This window comes from Bombina bombina, chromosome 7 (genome assembly GCF_027579735.1).
Source record: "Bombina bombina isolate aBomBom1 chromosome 7, aBomBom1.pri, whole genome shotgun sequence".
NCBI lineage: Eukaryota > Metazoa > Chordata > Amphibia > Anura > Bombinatoridae > Bombina > Bombina bombina.
The window spans coordinates 313,741,032-313,761,210 of NC_069505.1; the positions used below are offsets into that span (position 1 = coordinate 313,741,032).

General features: G+C 38.8%; 1 protein-coding gene across 1 annotated transcript; it reads left to right on the forward strand.

Annotated features, from left to right (window-relative positions):
• The first annotated feature begins 10,929 nt into the window (after positions 1–10,929).
• On the forward strand, positions 10,930–18,443 carry LOC128666381 (coagulation factor X-like). The gene is made up of 3 exons (XM_053720944.1): positions 10,930–11,036; positions 14,519–14,658; positions 18,278–18,443. The coding sequence occupies exons 1-3, from the start codon at positions 10,967–10,969 to the stop codon at positions 18,308–18,310; spliced, it is 243 nt and encodes an 80-aa protein (XP_053576919.1). The 5' UTR covers positions 10,930–10,966; the 3' UTR covers positions 18,311–18,443.
• Positions 18,444–20,179: the final 1,736 nt, after the last annotated feature.

Here is a 20,179-nt window from a genome sequence, read left to right on the forward strand (position 1 = left end):
GCAAACTGGACACTGCTACCACTAAGCCCCCTGCTAGAGTGGAGTACAGACCCCCAGTCACCCCAGCAGCTGCCAGTTACCAACCCCCGGCGCACCGCTATACCACACGGCCTCCGGCCACGAACTACCCTCAGAGAGCCCGGTTCAATTCACGGGGCTACTCACAGCCTATTTGGTGCTTTGGATGTAAGCAACTAGGGCACAAAAGACCAGAGTGTCCCCTAAATGCAGCGAACCAAGCACAGTCCTGGAGAAGACCTGCCGGCGGAATCCCACGTAACTCTCAGCCTGCGGCCCGCTACGTAGAGGCGCAAGAATGCTGGAGCATCCTACATGAGGCAGACCTTGTGCAAGCTGCCCACCGGAATAACCGGCAACTGGTTAAAGTGAATGGGAAGAAGGTCAGTGGTCTACGGGATACTGGTGCTACCATGACCTTGCTTCAAAAGAACTTGGTGTCTGAGAAACAGTACACTGGAGACACTGTGGCTGTGAGGGTAGCAGGGGGCGATGTGTTCAGCCTACCTGTTGCCAGGGTACATTTGGATTGGGGAGTGGGCGCTAGACCTGTGAATGTGGGGGTCAAGAAGGACTTACCTGCTGATGTTCTTCTTGGAAATGACTTGGCCCCCCTTGTTTCTGCCTACGCTCCCATGGGTCCCGCTGATGTTAACTCTGTGACTACCCGTGCTCAGATCCGTGCAGCAGAGACTGACCCCCCTGCTGCTAAGCCCCAGGACGCTGAGCTCAGTAAATCTCTATCCGCTATTGATACGTGGAAGTCCCGTTACAATGCGCTGATGAAGGAGAAGAGGAGCGCAGAGGAAAAAGCACGTTTAGAACGTGAATCTCTGCTAGACAAGCTGCACCGACAGACTGCAGAAAACACCAGCTTGAGAGTGGGACATGAAACATTAAAGACAAACTTAGCGACACTTGAGGAGAAGCTGACGCTGGCTCATAGTGAGGTGCAGCAACTCAAGGGCACCCTACGTCAGTATGAAGGGATTGTGGATACCTATAAAGAGCAGGTACAGAAAACTCGTAAAGAAGCTGATGGGATTTTGAAGGACTGTTTAGCCCTAGTCTGGGCACTGAGGAAGTTGAACCCTTGTTTGTATGGACAGGAATTCTCTCTCATAACGGGAATACAGATGGATTGTCCTGGCAAACTGACATGCCTACCACCTCCTAGTCCGGTCATCCCCAGGTTGACCCGCCAAAGGGTCAAGCCGGGTCTGCCGGAGTGTTCCACAAGGGGGGAGATATGTGACAGACCCTTCTGTCAGGACTGAAGGAGTTAATTGTGTTTAGCTAAGAAACTAATTTCTAAAGACAGAGTTGCTGGCTCCAGCTATAATCTAATTAGTGCTAAGCATTCTATTGTTTGATCACCCTCAGAGAGAAAACGCCTAAGTGATAAGAAGGGCCAAGAGTGTCTTGTGGTTGAAGTGTTTAAGTAATATAATTCTATTGTATCATGTCAAAGGGCTTGTTCCCTCCATGTAATGTACAACAGCCTTTCAACCCCCATCTGGGGGGGGGGGGGGTCAGACCTGCATAAATACTAGGCATAGCCTTTTAATAAATGTCATTCTGTTTTAAACCTGAAACTGGCTGGGTTGTGAATTGCTGATTCCCTATGCAGGACATTGTTCATCTGGTATTAACCCTTGGTACACTGTTAGTACCGTAACAACTACGTTAGCCAGTAGCTTTCCAGTTTTATCTCCAAACCTATAGAACCGGCCCTTTCTATGTGTCTGAAACAAGTGATCCTGCTGAGCCAGGGCATCCTCCCTAAGTCTCTTTTTCTCGTAAAATATGTTTCTGCTTTGGGGGGAGGGATGAGCTAGGTATTGATTATAAGCAGCTGTGACTTCTGTCGTAGTGACAGTTTCTACCTTTTTCCGTTTTGCATTGTAGTGGGCAGTAAAGCTGGTGATCTGTCCCCTCATGACTGCCTTTGATGCTCCCCAAAAAATCCCTGGGGTAAGGAGGTGTTGGGCGTTAAAAGTATAGTACTCCTTCCATTGAGTTTTTAGGTGTCTACTGAACTCAATGTTGTGGTATAGGTAAGTAGGGAATCTCCAGGACTTTTGAGTAGAAGTGTTGGGTTTAGGGCCAAGTAGTAGCCATATGGGCGCATGGTCTGAGATTATAATGTCTGAAATGTCTGTCTGTGGGATTTGTGTATGTAGCTGGCCCGAACACAGGAAGTAATCAATGCGCGAGAGAGTGCTGTGTGTTTTAGAGGCACACGTGAAGTCTCTCCTGGTTGGATTGCGAGAACGCCACACGTCTATGAGGTCTAGTGAGTTTTTAAAGGTTGCTATGGTATCTGTTTCTTTTTTCCGTGTCTTAGCTATAGTCTTTTCCTGTCTCTTAGTGTGCGTGTCAGTTCTGCGGTCTAGTGGCAGTTCCTGAGCCAGGTTGAAGTCTCCACCCATTAGGATGGGAGAGTCGGCGAGAGCAGCCAAGTGGGTCTGAATGGAGCGCCAGAACGATGGTCTGAGTTGATTTGGGCCATAGATGTTACATATGGTGTATGTGCGAGTATCTATCTGCAGACTTGCTATGATGTACCTGCCTCTAGGGTCTATGGTGGTAGGGGTGATTTGTACTGATATTCCTTTTCTAACAAGTATAGCAACTCCTCTCTTACGTCCTTCTGTAGGGGTGTAATAGACTCGATCAACCCACCTGCTTTTTAGTTTCTCATGTTCCGCCCCTGTGAGTCGTGTCTCCTGTAGGAGAGCAATGTCAGTTTGAAGTCGCCCTAGGTGGTGCAGAATGATGCTACGCTTGGCTGGGGAGGTAATCCCCCCCACATTCCAAGATACAATTTTAAGGGGACGCGCCATATTGTTGGGGAGGGGGAGATGTATTTGATTGGTGACGTATAACAGACGTGTAAGTTATAGGTGCATTGTGATCCTGCTTGAGTCTATATTTAGTAGTGGGTTGTGTAGTAGAACTGTTAGGGAATTGGGAAATAAGAGGGTTGTGTACAGAGGGGTGTGTCTGGAGCTTTAGCGACTTACGGTCTGGAGCATCTGCAGGTATCCAGCAGAACGGAATCCGGGTGCTCCTCCCACAGCCTGAGGAAAAAGACATGCAGGTAAGTAAAGGATTGACATCCTGGTTTCCAAGACATAAAGAGAATGAAAGGGAGTGAGAGAGACATATAAGGGCCAAGGTCAGGGTAGGGGGGGGAGGGAAAGAGACAAAAGGAAGGAAAAGAGGTAGGGGACTGATCAGCATAGAGAGTGGAAGGGGGTGAGGAGAATACACAGAGGCCGGGATCAGGGTTGGGGAGGAGGGGGAAAACATACGAGGTAAGAAAAGAGGTAAGAGGCTGAGCAGTAAACCCTCAGCATGTTTAGGTATACACATTGTCAGAGTTATTATGCGAGACAAAAGAAATGGAAAAAGATTAACATAGACAAATACAGACAATCGCAAATACTTAGTCCTTGGGTTAGGTGGTAATAGGAGTCTTTGGTATAGGTCATCCATTCCTCAAACTAAGTGAGGCCAGAGAGTGGATGTATGCAGAATGTTCTTTCAACCCTCGCCATTACGGGTTTCAGCATCCAGGAATTCTTGTAGTTGTTGTGGGTTCAAGAAGAACTTGGGGCCTCCAGGTGTCATCAGCCTCAGCTTGGCCGGATATAACAGTGAGGCTTTTCGTCCCATGGAGTGTAGTTTGGAGCAGAGGGGTGCGAACTCTTTCCGCTTTCTAGCCACCTCAGCAGAGAAGTCTTGAAAAATGAGGAGTTTGTGGCCTTCGTAGAGAAGGTCAGGTGTAGATCGATATGCCTTTAGGAGTGTCATTTTCTCTTGGTATCTGAGCAGTTTGAAGATGACCTGTCGTGGTCTCTGGTTAGGCTTGGATGGGAGGGATTCTGGGCCTATTCTGTGTGCCCTTTCGATATCAAGCGGCATAGTCTCCTGGTCCATTTTCAATAATTTAGGCAAGGTATAGGCTGTGAATTCAAGTAAGTCTTTATTTTTAATTGACTCGGGGACCCCCACAATCCTCAGGTTGTTGCGGCGGGATCTATTTTCGAGATCGTCTAACTTGTCTTGCAATGTGGAGTTGTGACGTTCTAGGCGTTGTATGGCCAGAGTGGATGTTTGTTGAGAGTCCTCCACATCAGATATCCTTTGCTCTGCATGTTGTAATCTATTGGCATATTGCCGGATCTCCGTGGTGAGGGTGTCCATTCCTGCCTGCAGTGTTTCCATCTTAGGCAGAAAAAAGGCCTTGAGGTCTTGGAGTAGGTCAGGAGGTGGGTAAGGATTAAAGTCCCTTTGGATGGGGGAGGGAGGATCCTGGTGGATTTCTGCAACATGCTTCTTAGTCTTGTCCGCTGCTTTTTGCCTACCAGACATGATGGGTATAGCCTGTGATGCTGATACCTTGAAATATTTGTCGACTTTCATAAGGGATGATATTCTTTACCTTCTCTCTTGCTCCTTGATTGCAAGTTTTTCCCTCTTGTGTTAGAAAAGTTAGTGCCAAAGTTCCATATGTGGAGTGTAAGGGCAGTAATCTTCCCCCTGATGGGGTGGTGGACATCTGTTAGGTCCGCTGACAGTTGTAGCGTGTAGGGTTAATATTTGTTTCTTGCTGACTCTGATTACTGTGATTCTCTGCAGCCTTAGGGAGGTCTGAGGCCTAGACCGCGTGGGAACGGGTCCCTGTTCTGAAAGCGCAGGCAGCCTAGTGGTCGCTTCACCCCACAACAATATTCGATAAGTGTGCTTCAAAAAGCGTCTTAGCAATGAAGCTGTAGTTTTCCAATGTGTCAGATTTTTCAGATTTTTCAGGGGGGGTCAGTAGCTGCAGAAATAAGTGGCAGCCTGGGGGGGGGGGGTACAGCGGCTCAGTCCTGTGCTTTGCTGTTATAGTTATACCAGTGATGGAGGAAGTATGGTGTAGGATCGTGTGACTGAGAGCGTTAGGCTTTAATGTCTATATAGGGGACCTCACTGAAAGCTAGAGGTTAGAGGTTAGGCCTGGTGTGTACCCCAGGAAAGTGGCTGGAGCGCTGATAGTTATGAGGATTGGTGTTCTTGCCACTTTGTACTACGGTGGCGCGCTTCAGTCAGGCCTGTCCCTGGGAATAAGTTAGAAAAAATGTCCCCAGCGGCACTATTGTGTGACCCTCCTCTCCTGACCCTCAGGCTCTATGTTAGTGCTAAAGTATCATCAATGTCCCCTTCCAAGATGCACCTTAGTTATGTGCTGTATTCCAGTGTGCTCAGATAGGGGAAAGATTGCAGCTGCGTAGACTGATTGGGGGCAAAATGGCGGGCGCGCCAAGGGTCAGTGTGTGCGATGCTCCCTTCCACCTTACCGCTGTAGTATCGCTGTGATACAGTCTGGTTCGCCTGTGTAGTTTCTGATGCGGCAGAGTAGCTAAGGCCAGAGGGCTGCGAGGACACTACTTTCGTCCTATGTCTTCTGCCGCTCCTAAGCGCGGCTCTTTTCGGTAGTCGGTAGCCTGCCGGTGGGGAAGCCGTTTTTGGGGGCTCCCACAGTTTAAGATGCCAGGCAAGGTGCAGTGGTCACCTGTTAAGGCTAAGGGTTTTTTGCTCGGGCTCAATCGCCGACTGCCTTAGTATTTCAGCAAGAGATGTAGCGGAGCTCCTTCGTCTTGCGGCTAGTCAGTTCGCCCGCCCACCGGAAGTCCCGTATCCAAACCATTTTTAAATGTATCTAGGGTATTGGCATTCACTACTTCCTTTGGTAATGAGTTCCACAATTGTATTGCTTTTACAGTGAAAAAACGTTTCTGTTGCAAGAGATTAAATCTCCTTTCCTCCAACCTTAAATTGTGACCTCTTGTCACAAACAATTTTCTTGGAATAAACAGAGTTTCTGCCATCTCTGTATATGGGCCTTGAATATATTTATATAAAGTAATTATGTCACCTCCCAAGAAAACAGACCCAGTTTGGCTAGCCTCTCCTCATAGCTTAAATTCTCCATTCCCCTTATTAGCTTTGTGGCCCTTTTCTGAACTTTTTCTAGTGCTGCAATATCTTTTTTAGCGATCGGTCCCCAGAACTGCACTCCATACTCAAGGTGAGGTCTTACCAGGGCTTTATATAATGACAGAATTATGCTTTTCTCCCTTGAATCAATGCCTCTTTTAATACATGCTAGTATCTTATTAGCCTTTGTAGCCGCTCAGGAGTGTGCACGTGTCATCAGCACTATAAGGCAGCAGTTTTTCACAATGTTATACATTAGCAAGAGCACTAGATGGCAGCACTATTTCCTGTAATGTAGATCTCCAGACGTGCACGCTACCTATCTATATATCTCTTCAACAAAGAATAACATGAGAATGAAGCAAATTTGATAATAGAAGTAAATTGTAAACTTTTTAAAAATATATTCTCTATCTGAAATATAAAAGAAAAATTGTGGGTTTTATGTCCCTTTAAACATAATGTGTAGTGGATTATAGTTAATACCTGCAGAGCTTTTTGCAAACTGGTGAGACAAAATGCAAAAGTGTGAAAACTGAATGATAAGCAGATGGTGAGGAATTTTGTAAAGTGCTCATTTAACATTTTACAATTGATAATTATCGATAACTATATAAACTCAGCCTGTGTTAGGAAATAACTAATATGAAGGGTAACCTTAAAAAGGTATTGAATAATAAAATAAACTTAAAATAAAATTTCTTCTAACACTTAAATAATCTGTATACTATGGATAAACCATATGTAGGAATAGAAAAACACTTTGGGTTAAATTACAAGTGAGGCGCAAATGATTTTGCGCGAGCGATTTAGCATTTTTTGAAAACCCTTTCCATTGCGCTGATATTACAATTTGAGCTTCAATCCTTACTGCTATCTCAGAGCTGTGGTTAAAGGCTGTGACACACTGCAAGCAGAGCGACGCACAGCGTGTAGATGCAGCTGTGCGCGCTCAGTGTGTCTTGCCTTTTCATCTCTGAGCACTCTGCGTCAGGTCGCGTAGCTAAGTGCTCAGAGATGAAATATTTGAACTTCAGAAGCGATGCGACGCGGAGCAAAGCTGCTGCTTTGCCTCGCGCCGCATCGCTTGCAGTGTGTCACAGCCTTAACTGTTTTCTGAAACAGGACTTTAACAAAGAGATACATACAGATACATCTCTAAAGATGTATTTGTATGTATATAGATATGTCTATATATGTGAAGATATATATATATATATATATATATATATAAATGTACAAAGAAATAGATTCCAATGGAACTACAAGATATATTTTATACCTTGGTTTAAATCCCCTATATGAAATACGCCATAGATATAGAGTTATTGTTATGGGTTGTAGTAAATACATATATAGTTAAAATCTTTATCATATATGAATATTGTATAAATATGTTTTATCATGTTTTCATCTACATACTGGTAAAGGGTTCTAATGGACTATATATGTCTGTATGTGTGTACATAAATATGAATGTTTTTATATGTGTATATATGACTGTAAATACATATATGCACATATAAATACATTAATATATATACCAGAGTACGTGGAAGTTTTTAAAGAACCCCCTCCTGAACACAATACACTAATAGCACTCTAGGTATAGAAAAATATGTATATCACAATATTTTATTCAAATAGACAATGAGGTGCAAATGCTAAAACTTAGCTTTTAATAAATCATAGATATAATAGGAAAATACACACTTAAAAACACACTTAATTACTTTCAAAGGTAAAGTACATATTACAGGTGGAGTGAAAAACCTGTTGTATAGCGGACTGGAGCTGACGCATACGTTTCTAGCAATACCCCTGTATAGCTGGTTAAACATATTAAAGTAAATTATGATGTGTAATCTGTAGCAGCACACGTTCTTAGTAAAAGTTGAATAGTATAGCAAGCTTATAACTGCATTAAAGGGACACTGTACCCAATTTTTTTCTTTTGTGATTCAGATAGAGCATGAAATTGTAAGCAACTTTGTAATTTACTCCTATTATCAAATGTTCCTTATTCTCTTGGTATCTTTATTTTAAATGCAACAATGTAAGTTTAGATGCCGGCCCATTTTTGGTGAACAACCTAGGTTGTCCTTGCTGATTGGTGGATAAATTCATCCACCAATCAAAAACTGCTGTCCAGAGTGCTGAATCAAGAAAAAAGCTTAGATGCCTTCTTTTTATATAAAGATAGCAAGAGAACGAAGAAACATTGATAATAGGAGTAAATTAGAAAGTTGCTTAAAATTGCATGCTCTATATCTGAATCACGAAAGAAAAATTTTGGGTTCAGTGTCCCTTTAAGCATTGTACTCGAGCTCTCAGAATAGAAACCAATGCTATTAGTGATAGATTAGCAATGTCCTGACCTAGACTGATATAATGCAGGATACACTTTGTTAATAATCAGCAAAGAGAGTGTTTGAAATGTATAGTTGCATCTATTGCATATGTTATAGTAGCATGGTAACAGTCTTATACGTTTTATATATATATATCAGTTGTAATACAAAAGCAACACTAATAAAGTAGTATAATAGTACTGGGTTAGTGAAATATGTGTTCTAATATACAGGGTGATGAAAAAAATATCAGCCGTGAGCTAGTTGCAGTACCAGACCTACTCAGCAGAGGGCCCTGGTGTAAAACAGTTTTTGGCTCCCACCCCCCAAATATAACTCAGTAATAAGCAATAGTAATAATACACGTGCTTCTCTGTATAAGATTGTGAGTATACATCCACACTGATAATGAGCATTGTAAGAATTGGCCTCATATTCCAAAAATAGGAATAAATAAGAAATAATTTTAAAGATGAGAAAAGTAAAGTTAGTTCACTGTGATATAATTTTAACTAGCAACTGTATAATGCATTTCAAAGCTTTTAAACTGTACTCCTGATTATCTGTACAATCAATAGGTTTTAGCCAACGCCTTGGTTATCTCATAGAGGTGTAAAATCATGGTGCCATACTCAGGAAGCAATACAAAAGACACTAAATTGGCTAAGATATGCTAATTCGATTTTATAGTCCAAAAGCACAAAACAATACTGGAGCCTCCTTACTTAAAGGACCAGTCAACACAGTAGATTTGCATAATCAACAAATTGGAAAGTTGTTTAACCTTTTAACGCCGTTATGCCGTTCTATTCCGTCATATTTACACTGGGCTTTAAAGCCGTTATGACGGAATAGAACGTCATAACAAACGGCTGTCCTGAAGCCTTCTGTGCTTCAAGGACTTGATCGCGGTCTGGAGGGCGTTCCTAGGGTTGTAGGGACGCCCCCCAGATGCGATCCAATAATTGAAATCTCGCGATCGTATGCACGATCGCGTAGTTTCAATTTGTCTACATCGGAACAGGTGTTCCGATGTAGACACTTTAACCCTGTCATGAAAGGGTTAAAATGGCATGCTCTATCTGAATAATGAAAGTTTAATTTTGATTGAGTGTCCCTTTAAAATGCATGAGTTGCAGGGAATCTTTGATTAGGTCAAAACAATTAGAGACAGCTGCTAAATGTTTAGTAAATTGTTTCAAAATGTCCCAATGTCTCCAGTGTTTGACCCACCCACATTTAGTATAAAAATCCTACCTTAATTCAGTAAAGCCAGCAGTCTTTTGGGGAGCAGTCAGAGTGTGAGCTCCCTAAATCCTCAGCGTCATCAGAGTGGTAACTATACTGGTATATTTCTGTGTCTAATAACTTGTAATAATTTACTATTTATTCCCACAGATTGTTTACAATAATATTGATGTTTCTTTCTCTAGAAGGATTTATTATTTAGTAATCACTGACCTATTCTTTTTTGGGTCACTATCAATTTTTTTATTTTTTTTTTTATTATTCTAACTTAAAGGGATAGTTTAGTCAAAATTTAAACTTTCATGTCTCAGAGAGCAGGCAATTTTAAGCAACTTTCTAATTTACTCCTATTATCATTTCTTTGTTCTCTTGGTATCTTTATTTGAAAAAGCAAAAATGTAAGGAGCCGGCCCATTTTTGGTTTAGCAGCTGGGTAGCGATTGGTGTTTAAATGTAGCCAGCAAGCGCTACCCAGTTGCTGGACCAAAATGGGCTGGCTCCTAAGCTTATATTCTTCCTTTTTCAAATAAAAATCCCAAGAAAATTTGGCAATAGAGCATGCAATTTTAAACACTCCTATCTGAATCATGACGGTTAAATTTTGACTAGACTGTTCCTTTTAACATTTGTGTTCTATGTTCCATCAAACACTGGGGGAGCCATTACCTTGTGTTCATTGTAAGGTTGTATTGTGGGATAAGATATATCCCTCTCTTTCATTGCTAGGAGTGTTTTTTTTTTTTTTTTGTTACATTTTCTTATTCTTTTTTCATAAGTATGTGTGATGTGTACTCTAAGAAATATACTGTGCTATACCCTGATGAATACACTGATCTGTATAAATAGGATGAGTATGTGTACTCTAATAAATATGTTGTGCTGTACACTGATGTGAATATCTATATACTTTTTTACCTCTGATTACCTTGTATCTAAGCATCTTCTGATGGCCCCCTGATCACGTGACTTGATTTATTATCTATTGACTTGCATTTAGTACTGTGTTGTGCTAAATCTTTTACTCTAAAAGGCATGAACACAATGTTATCTATATGATCCACACGAACTAGCAATCTCCTGTTGTGAAAAGCTAAAAATAAAAAAGCATGTGATTAAGAGGCTGCCTATTAAATTAAGAGGTTTAAATGTTATAAAGTATATTAATATATCAATTCTGGTAGTAAAGCTGTTATCTATATTTTAAAAGACTACAATTGTAGTGTAGACCCTCTTTAATAACACAATGAGGTGTGGATAATTTGCATTTACAAGTAGACAACATTGTGTAATATTTAGGTTTTCTCTTTGTAGAATAAATTCTGACTACAACAGAAAAGAAGAAGCATTTGGAAAATAACAACATGGAGAAGAAACTGCTGTTTGTTCTGGGAATCTGTATTCTGGTGATTCTTTGTTCCAATACAGGGAGAGGTGAGATAAATATCTGACTCTTATAGAAATATATTTTCAAAAGATATTTATTTAATATAAAATAAAGCCAAAGGTTTGAAGGGTAAAAAAAAAAAATATAGACTATTTGCTTCTGCGAAGCTTACAAACCCAATTTATCTCCCAAAAAAGATTTAAAGGGACAGTAATGACAAATAAAACATTCATGATTCAAACCGAGAATGTGAATTGAAACAACTTTCCAACTTACTTTATTTACTATTATCAAATTAGGATCTTAGGAGTGTGAACATTTCTTTAGCCACAAATGGCAGTCTCTGCAACTATGTATAACATTGCTATAAACATAGCTGCAAACACTGCTGCCAGATGGCTAAAAAAATCTACACGCTCTCGAGCGCACCTAAGATTACTTTTTAACAAAGGATACCAAGTAAACTTGGCAAAATGGATACTAGAAGTTAATCGTGAAGTTATTTAAAATTGCATAATCTGTTTGAATCATGAACATTTTAGTTTTGACTTTACTGTCCCTTTAAATCTTTCTTAGATAAATGTGTTTGCCGTTTTTCTTAATTTTCTTAACCATTTTAAATTTTTAAAATCCATTTATATTTCATTTTGACTTGTCCTTGCCAGGTTGAAAAGGCATCTTGTGTATTATCTAATGTCAAAGCAAACCCCATACATATACTAAGTGCATAACTTCTACCTTATTGTTTTACTAGATAAATAGATGATAGATGACAGATGGATACTATAGATTAGATACAGTACATAAATGTGTAAAACTAAGGTAGATATTATACATTTAGTATACACAAACCAATGGTTAAAGGGACACTGAATCCAAATTTTTTTTTTTTCTTTCATGATTCAGATAGAGCATGCACCTTTCTAATTTACTCCTATTAGCAAGAGAATTAAGAAAATTTGATATCTTTATTTGAAATGTAAGTTTAGATGCCAGCCCATTTTTGAACAACCTGGGTTGTCCTTGCTGACTGGTGGATAAATTCATCCACCAATAAAAAGAAAGTGCAGTCCAGAGTTCTGAACATAAAAAAAAAGCTTAGATGCCTTTTTCAAATAAAGATTTCAAGAGAATGAAGAAAAATTGATAATAGGAGTAAATTAGAAAGTTGCTTAAAATTGCATGCTCTTTCTGAATCATGAAAGAAAAAAATTGAGTTCAGTGGGCAATGACAGTAATTAAGGACATACAACACACACTTAGAAATTATTATTTCAGACAATATGAAAGTGGGTAAACAATAAAGTAGCACAGAAGGCCAGTGAGATGATTGGCTGAAGAGGCATTAGCGGGAGATTTGAGGGACTTATTACACTTTTAGATCACAGTTCTGAAGATCATATCATCAGGACAACATTAATACACTAGAAAGTCTCTAAACCAATGATAATAAAATAGTACTTGGTATAAAAACAAATGAAAAGGAAATAAACCTTACAGTATGTGTAACTTAGAGGAGAGATGAGAGACGATTAAAATATGTAAGTACATTGAGACATTTATTAAAGCTGCAGAAGAAAGTGTTGGAGGATTAGAAAAAAATTGCAGAAAGATGATTGATAATGGAATCAGCTTTCAATTGAGTTAGTAAGGAAAATACACAAGGGGTTTACACTGTACTGTAACATATTTTCCCCATTATTTGTTACACCAGCTGCCGAGTGTTAAAGGGCCATTATACACATTTTTTTTTTTTTCTTTGCAAAAATGTTTTGTAGATCTATTTATAAATTTTTTTTATGTATAATATTGCTTATTTTTAAATAACATTGCTCTGATTTTCAGACTCCTAACCAAGCCCCAAAGTTTTATTTGAATACCATCAGCTACCTTCTCCAGCTTGCTCCTGTTTGTGTAAAGGGTCTTTTCATATGCAAAAGAAGGGGGGGGGGAGTGTCTTATTTCCCACTTGCAGTGGGCTTTTCAACAGAGCTAAACTGAAAGCTTCTAAGTACGTTTTTATACTGGATTTTTATATCAGTATCTGCATCTTATTCTTTATAGTAGTGTCTATTACATGCAGTTATATGAAAATGAGTGTATACTGTCCCTTTAAGTGTATTAGAACTTGTTCCTTTAAGTTAATCTTTGCATTTGAAATAGCTGATTTTGAAATCCCAACCCATTGAAATGGGGATTGTCTTCAGAAAGAGCAGACCTTACATCTTTCTCTTTTTATAGGCATAAATGCAATATATATGTATTTAAATGCTCATTTAAGGTGGAAGTTTCAATGAGCAAAAATGGCTATTTTGATAGCAAAAATAAACATTAAGGATCAAGTACCAATACATTTAATTTAACTCAGCTGGTATAACAAGTCATTCAGTACATAGTAGGCAGAAAACAAATTTGCAGTCCACTGCCCCTTTAAGAAGGAAATATGCACAGATCAGTGAGTTTTAGCAAACAATAAATTGGGGAGTATACTAGAACGTTGGCAGAATCATGGGTGAGTGCAGGGTTGCTGGTGAGAGTTGGGAAGTCCAGGTGGGTTACTGGGGCCTGATTATACAAAAAGTCCTAAATGCCGCAGCACAAAATCTTCTTTTACTATGTGCTTAAAGGGACAGTTCACCCAAAAATATTCTCCCATTTAAATTGTTCCCAATGATCCATTTTACCTGCTGCTGGAGTGGAGGCTACTCAATAGCTGAGATCAGTATCAAAACTTTTAGTATAGGTTTGGGAAACCACAAGCTAAATCAGCTATTTCAAAGGCCAAAATAGGGGTAAAGGAGCTATGTGTAAACAATTTAGTACACTCCACCTAAAAATGTTCCCAATGATCCATTTTACCTGCTGAACTGTCCCTTTAAATTCTTTCTTTTGAACAAAATATAACAATAGAACAAAGAAAATGTAATAATGGAAGTAAATTAGAAAGTTGTTGAGTTTCATGTCAGTTTATGTATTTTTTTTTTTTTTTTTTATTTGTTGAGAATTTGTATACTTAAGATTAGAAGCAACTGAGATTGTCATGATGTAATTTATGTATCTGTTAGAATATTCTATGATTAATGGGACACTGAAGCCAAATTTGTTTTGTGATTGATAGAGCATGCAATATTCTAATCTACTCCCATTAATTTTTTTCTTCGTTCTCTTGCTATCTTTATTTTAAAAATAAGGCATCTAATCTATTCTTTGGTTCAGTACTCTGGACAGCACTTGTTTATTGGTCAGTTAAATTAATCCACAATCAGCAAGAACAACCCAGGTTGTTCACCAAAAATGGGCCGGCATCTAAACTTACATTCTTGCATTTCAAATAAAGATACCAAGAGAATAAAGAGAATTTGCTAATAGGAGTAAATTAGAAAATTGCTTAAAATGTCATGTTCTATCTGAATCGCCAAAGAAAAAAATTGGGTTCAGTGTCCCTTTAATCATGCATCCAAGTATGGGATTTACCCTCCATGCTTTTGTCATTTTAATTTTAGTATTAGTAAAAGTATTGTACATCTAGTTTCAGCATCTATGGAGAAGTCTACGGCATCACAGTTTTTGGGAAAAATTAAAAGAAAACGCTCTTTACATGAAGAATGTTATGTGGAAAATTGTAATTATGAGGAAGTTCTGGAGTCTCTTGGAAACCGTAGAGCTGCTGTGAGTATCCAATAAACTAACATTTAAACTGCCTAGAATTGGGGATATTGTATTGCTTGTGCAATCATTCAATGATATCAGAACTTTGACATAAAGAGCATATTGTTTAACCTCTTCACGCCCTTAGGACATTCCATGCCAGTACTGAGCTTTAACGCCTCTTAGGACGGCATGGAACGCCCTAACTTTTTAGCGTCCCTTCATAAAAGGAAACATCCAACTGGGGGATGTGCCTAGAATCATAGGCAGTCCCCCAGGATCCAATCCCAGCATTGAAATTACGTGATCTGTTATATTCTGTTTCCTCTTAATGTTTACGTCAGAACTTTGTTCTGATTGTCAAAAAAAATAAACTCTTGCCCTGTCCTGAAGGGGTTAATATACGCACACAGCTCTCCACATTTTCTGGAGTATATCTTGGATGGGGAGGTTAGTGGTGGTTACCAGAAACCATATGAGGGTGGCGTTTGTGGTGGACAAGGTCAGGGTGATTGAAGGCGGTGTTGCAGTAGTTCTAAGGGGGACCTCTGTAATGGGGGGGGGGGGGGGGGGGCATGGCTATGGTATCCTGGGGAGTCACTAAAAGGACAGTGGCATGAAGGGGTAATTGTTACCCTAACTTTCAGTCTAATAGTAGTGCACTATAGATCAGATCTTTTGCAACCTCTGTCCCTCAGCAGAACCCCCACTGGGCTGAGTCAGGGACATATGGGGGTGGTGGAGATGTAAAACCTTGGGATGGCATCAAATGATGTCCAGAGACAGTAGAAGTGCTAATCAGGAACTGTTGGCTCAGGAACAGCTTGGCAGTCCCCGGTAAACCAGGGCTTTTATAAGGTTCCCTAAATGATGATGATCACCCATTATGGCCGTCAAACGATGCATTGGGAAGGAAAATATCTACTACTCATGTTCAAATCAAACTAAGTGTTTTACATTGTATATTTATTGATTTTGCAATTTTACTGTGTTTAAATGTGTATGTATTTACACACATACACTAAATACATATGTACACATATATTATATAGAAATACTGTATATATACCTTTAAATGTATTAAGTGCAGTATTTTATATATATATTTTTTTTTTTTTATATTAAAGGGACATAATACGCATATGCTAAATCACTTGAAACTAATGCAGTATGACTGTAAAAAGCTAACAGGAAAATAACCCCTGAGCATCTCTATGTAAAAAAAGAAGATATTTTACATTACAATTTCCTCAGCTCAGTAGAGTAAGTTGTGTGTAAAGTTATAATTCAAATGCTGCCCAGCTGCAGGTAAAAAATAAATGATGAAATGAACAGCAGTGCTGAGGTCATGAACTTTTACTGTGATCTCATGAAGTTTCACTTAACTCTCATGAGATTTCATAGTAAAATTCCATAAACTGAATAGGGAAATAAAATGAGTGTGCACATAAGCTCACTCCCTTAGCTGTCCCGGGACAGACATAAGATTTGCTGCTTAAAGTCATTTGCAGTGGGGTTTAAATACTTAGGACATTTTGAGGTAAAATATATAACTTTTTTACATAGAGATGTTCAGGTAAAATTTTCTAGTCGGCTTTTTACAGCTATGCTGCATAACTTTCAAGTGTTTCAACATTTGGGTATCATGGCCCTTTAAGGAAATGAGTATCTCGGTAATTGCTTGAGGAAAAATAGGGCATGCGCATTCTACTGACTCAACAGAAAATAGGGCTGGTCTTTACATTTTCCATGGCAAATTTCTTATACCCAGGACGCCCCTACGTGCAGATCAAAGTTATATAAATAAAGGCCTTTATTTCTGAGTGATTAACCCCTTTTCATTATAGAGCTTTAACACGCACACTTCTTTACAATCTTTTTCATTAACATTTTACTTTAAAAACAATATGCATTTTTTTCACACTGACTTTTTGTATTATATTTTATACCTCATGATATATATACTAAAGACCGCTGCTCCATAACTTGTCCGGCTGATCTGAGGCCGCGGACAGAAATCAACCCGATCGGGTTGATTGACACCCCCTGCTAGTGTCCGATTGGCCGCGAATCTGCAGGGGGCGGTATTGCACCAGCAGTTCACAAGAACTGCTGGTACAATGATAAATGCAGAGATCGTATGCTGTCGGCATTTATCGATGTGCGGCGGACATGATACGCTACATCGTATCATGTCCGCTAGCACATTAATAAATATACCCCAATGTGTAGTTTTCTCACTGAAGAATAACCTAGAGTAGGGCTTCAGTGTGAGCAGCTGTGTAAAATGCCTCACTTTGTTTTGTGTTTCAGTGATAACTATATTGTATTTTGAGGTATATGTGATATATAGGAATATAAAACAGATATTACATTAGAGACAATATACCATTTGCAAGGGTTAAAGGGACAGTTTATGGCTCAGACAGAGAATTCACTTTTAAACAACTTCCCGGTTTACTTCTGCTATCTTTGTTCTCTTGGTATCTTTTGTTGAAAAGTATACCTAGGTAGGTTTAGAAACAGCAGTGGAGCACTGGGAGCTAGCTGCTGATGGCTGCACATATATACCTCTTGTCATTCGTTAGCTCCCAGCAGTGCATTGTTTGTTCAATAAAGGATACCAAGAGAAGGAAGCAAATTTGATAGTAGAAATACATTGGAAAGTTCTTTAAAATTTAATTTTTTATCTGAATCATAAAAGAAAAAAATGGGTTTCATGTCCCTTTAAATAAGCACTGTCTTCACTTATATGAAACAGGCTTAATCCCACGCGGATGAAGGTGCAAAATATCAATCTTTTAGACTGCTGGAAAATTCCCCTCCCAGCTGCTGTCTCTCCTCACATTTCTCTGTCCTGAACCCCCTAGTCAGATTGTTGGACTACCCACCTATTCCCACAGAACACCTGTGAATTTGCACTAGTGCATAATAACCACACCCACAGAACACCTGTGACTCCACCCACATGCCCCCTGTTATTTTATGGCATGAGCTTACCAACCACCCCCAAAACGAGAACTGAATTGCTGGAGCCATCTCTGGCTGCAAATCAATGTGATACCCTGAAACAAAAATACAGAGCTCAAGAATAATGGTGAAATATACTCACACAAATAAATAGCCTGGTTATTTCTGAACACACTAATCAAAGTATGATGTAAATACCTTGCAACACTATAGATACCTTCTGGGACTGGGAGGTTTAGGACTGAATTTGAGCAGATTCATATTTGGTGCTGAAGCCATGACAGGAGGGGAGTGGGGTCAATGGTGTTCAGTGGTCTGGGTTAAAGAAAGTCTCTGGTTTCACTTTCGAAAAAGTAAATATTTGTATCATTTTTACAAAACTAATATCAGACTATATTTTTGTTCTTTAAATTAGGTTTATTACCTGTAGAGCTCTAGGTGCGTTTTTTTTTTTTTTTTTTTTTTTTGTGCCCTAAAATATAAAATTTAAACACAACATTGTAGCAAAACACTTTATTTAATTTAAAGGATATAACATAGCATTACAATTAGGCATACAATACAGTTGCCTAGGGCAACTCAATAGAATGGTATGTGTATATATATATATATATATATATATATATTTTTTTTTTTATTGTTTTCTAATGTCTGTCTCTTTCTTTCAAAGGATGCTTACTGGAATCAAAAGAATGGAAAATGAATGTCATCAAAAGTTTTATTTTGGTGTCTACAAATGTTTTTTTACTCAAGAATCATATCACATGTTATATGACTTAACTGTATGCTGGGATATGAGAAACAAACTGAAAATGAATAAAGATGATTTTAGATTTTTTTAATTTTAGTGGAATTATTAGTATCCCACAAGTTACCCTGATACACACATTACCTATGGCTAAGTAGTCCTTTTAGCTATTCACAAGTTAGCCCTATCATGAATTCCTGTGTTTTTATGCTAGCACACCTCACAATACAGCAGCTATCCGAGATGGGAAGGATGGTCACAGAGATCCAGGGGCGAGTCGCAACACGTTAGGGAAGGACTTTGGTATAGTGGACAGAGCTATATGGGAAGTTAGATGGAGCTGGGTATGTAGGGGCCAGATCACAGATATAGATATATGGTCCTCTGCAAATCCAAATAGTCCTATAAAAAGTGGGGTGTTTGGGAACTCTTTGCTAGCTAGCCTTTCAGATTTATTTAAGGCACATGTAAGTAAACATTAAAGTTTGATGGCTCAGATACAGCATCCAATTTTAGTGCACTCTTTTCAAGCTGCTTCTAATACAGGGGTCAAGACCCATGTTCAAAATCTAGGAGCCAGCCCATAAACTTAGGAGCCACTAAAATACAGGACCCTATAGATGACAAAGTCCCAACAAGTATGATACATGTACAAAATAAAAATGTCACTAACTTAATACAAATGTATCTATATCAGTAGTATGAAACACATCTAAATATAAAAAAACAGCTCTCTACCAGAGTTGTTGTTCAAATAACCCTTATAAATACCAAAAATCTTTAGGTCTAAAAAAAGTAATAAAAATATTGATAAAATAATATTCCATTTAATGAACAGTAACTTCAATACAGCACAAATATTCAATCCCAATATGAGTCTGGAGCAGCTTTCTTCAGGCCACAGTAGTGTTTATATCCTCCAACGTCACCATCCATAATGTACAAAAGACAAGTGCATCTGCGATTTACAGTATACGATTTATTGTAACACTTCAAGCATAGCACAATATGCACTTACTAAAAGTTAATATTAAAGGGACATGAATCTCTAAAATGTTGATTAGGAATTCAGATAGAGCATACAATTTTAAACTTTCCATTTTACTTCTGTTATCTAGTTTGCTTTGTTCTCCTGGTATCCTTTGTTAAAGTATGCTTGGGAGCTAGCTTCTAATTGGTCGCTGCACACACATACCTCTTATCATTGGTTTACCAATGTGTTCAGCTTGTTCCTAGTACTAAATTGATAATAGAACTAATCTGGAAAGTGATTAAAAAAATGTACGCTCTATCTCTGAATCGTGAAAGGAAAAAAATGTGGGTTTCATGTCCCTTTGTTGTGCCCTGACAATATTAAGCACAGCAAACTTATTCACAAAATGTATTGCCTTGGATTAGATGTTTATATTTTTAATTGTGTAGAATTTTGGCTTAAAGAGACAGTAAACACTAATTTTCATTGAACTGCATGTAATAGACACTACTATAAAGAATAATATGCACAGATACTGATATAAAAAAAATCCTTCATAAAACTGTTTAAAAACTTACTTAGAAGCTCCCAGTTTAGCACTGTTGAAAAGGTTAGCAGGAACACCCACTAAAAGTGGTTCTATAGCAGAACAAGCAGACACCCCCCTTCCTCTGCATATGAAAAGAACCTTTACACAAACAGGAGCAAGCTGGAGTAGGTAGACATCAGTGGACAACTAAAACTTTGTGGCTTGGTTAGGAGTCTGAAAATCAGAGCAATGCTACTTAAAAATAAGCAAAACTATACATTAAAAAAAAACTGTATGGGCTATATAAATGGATTATCTACAA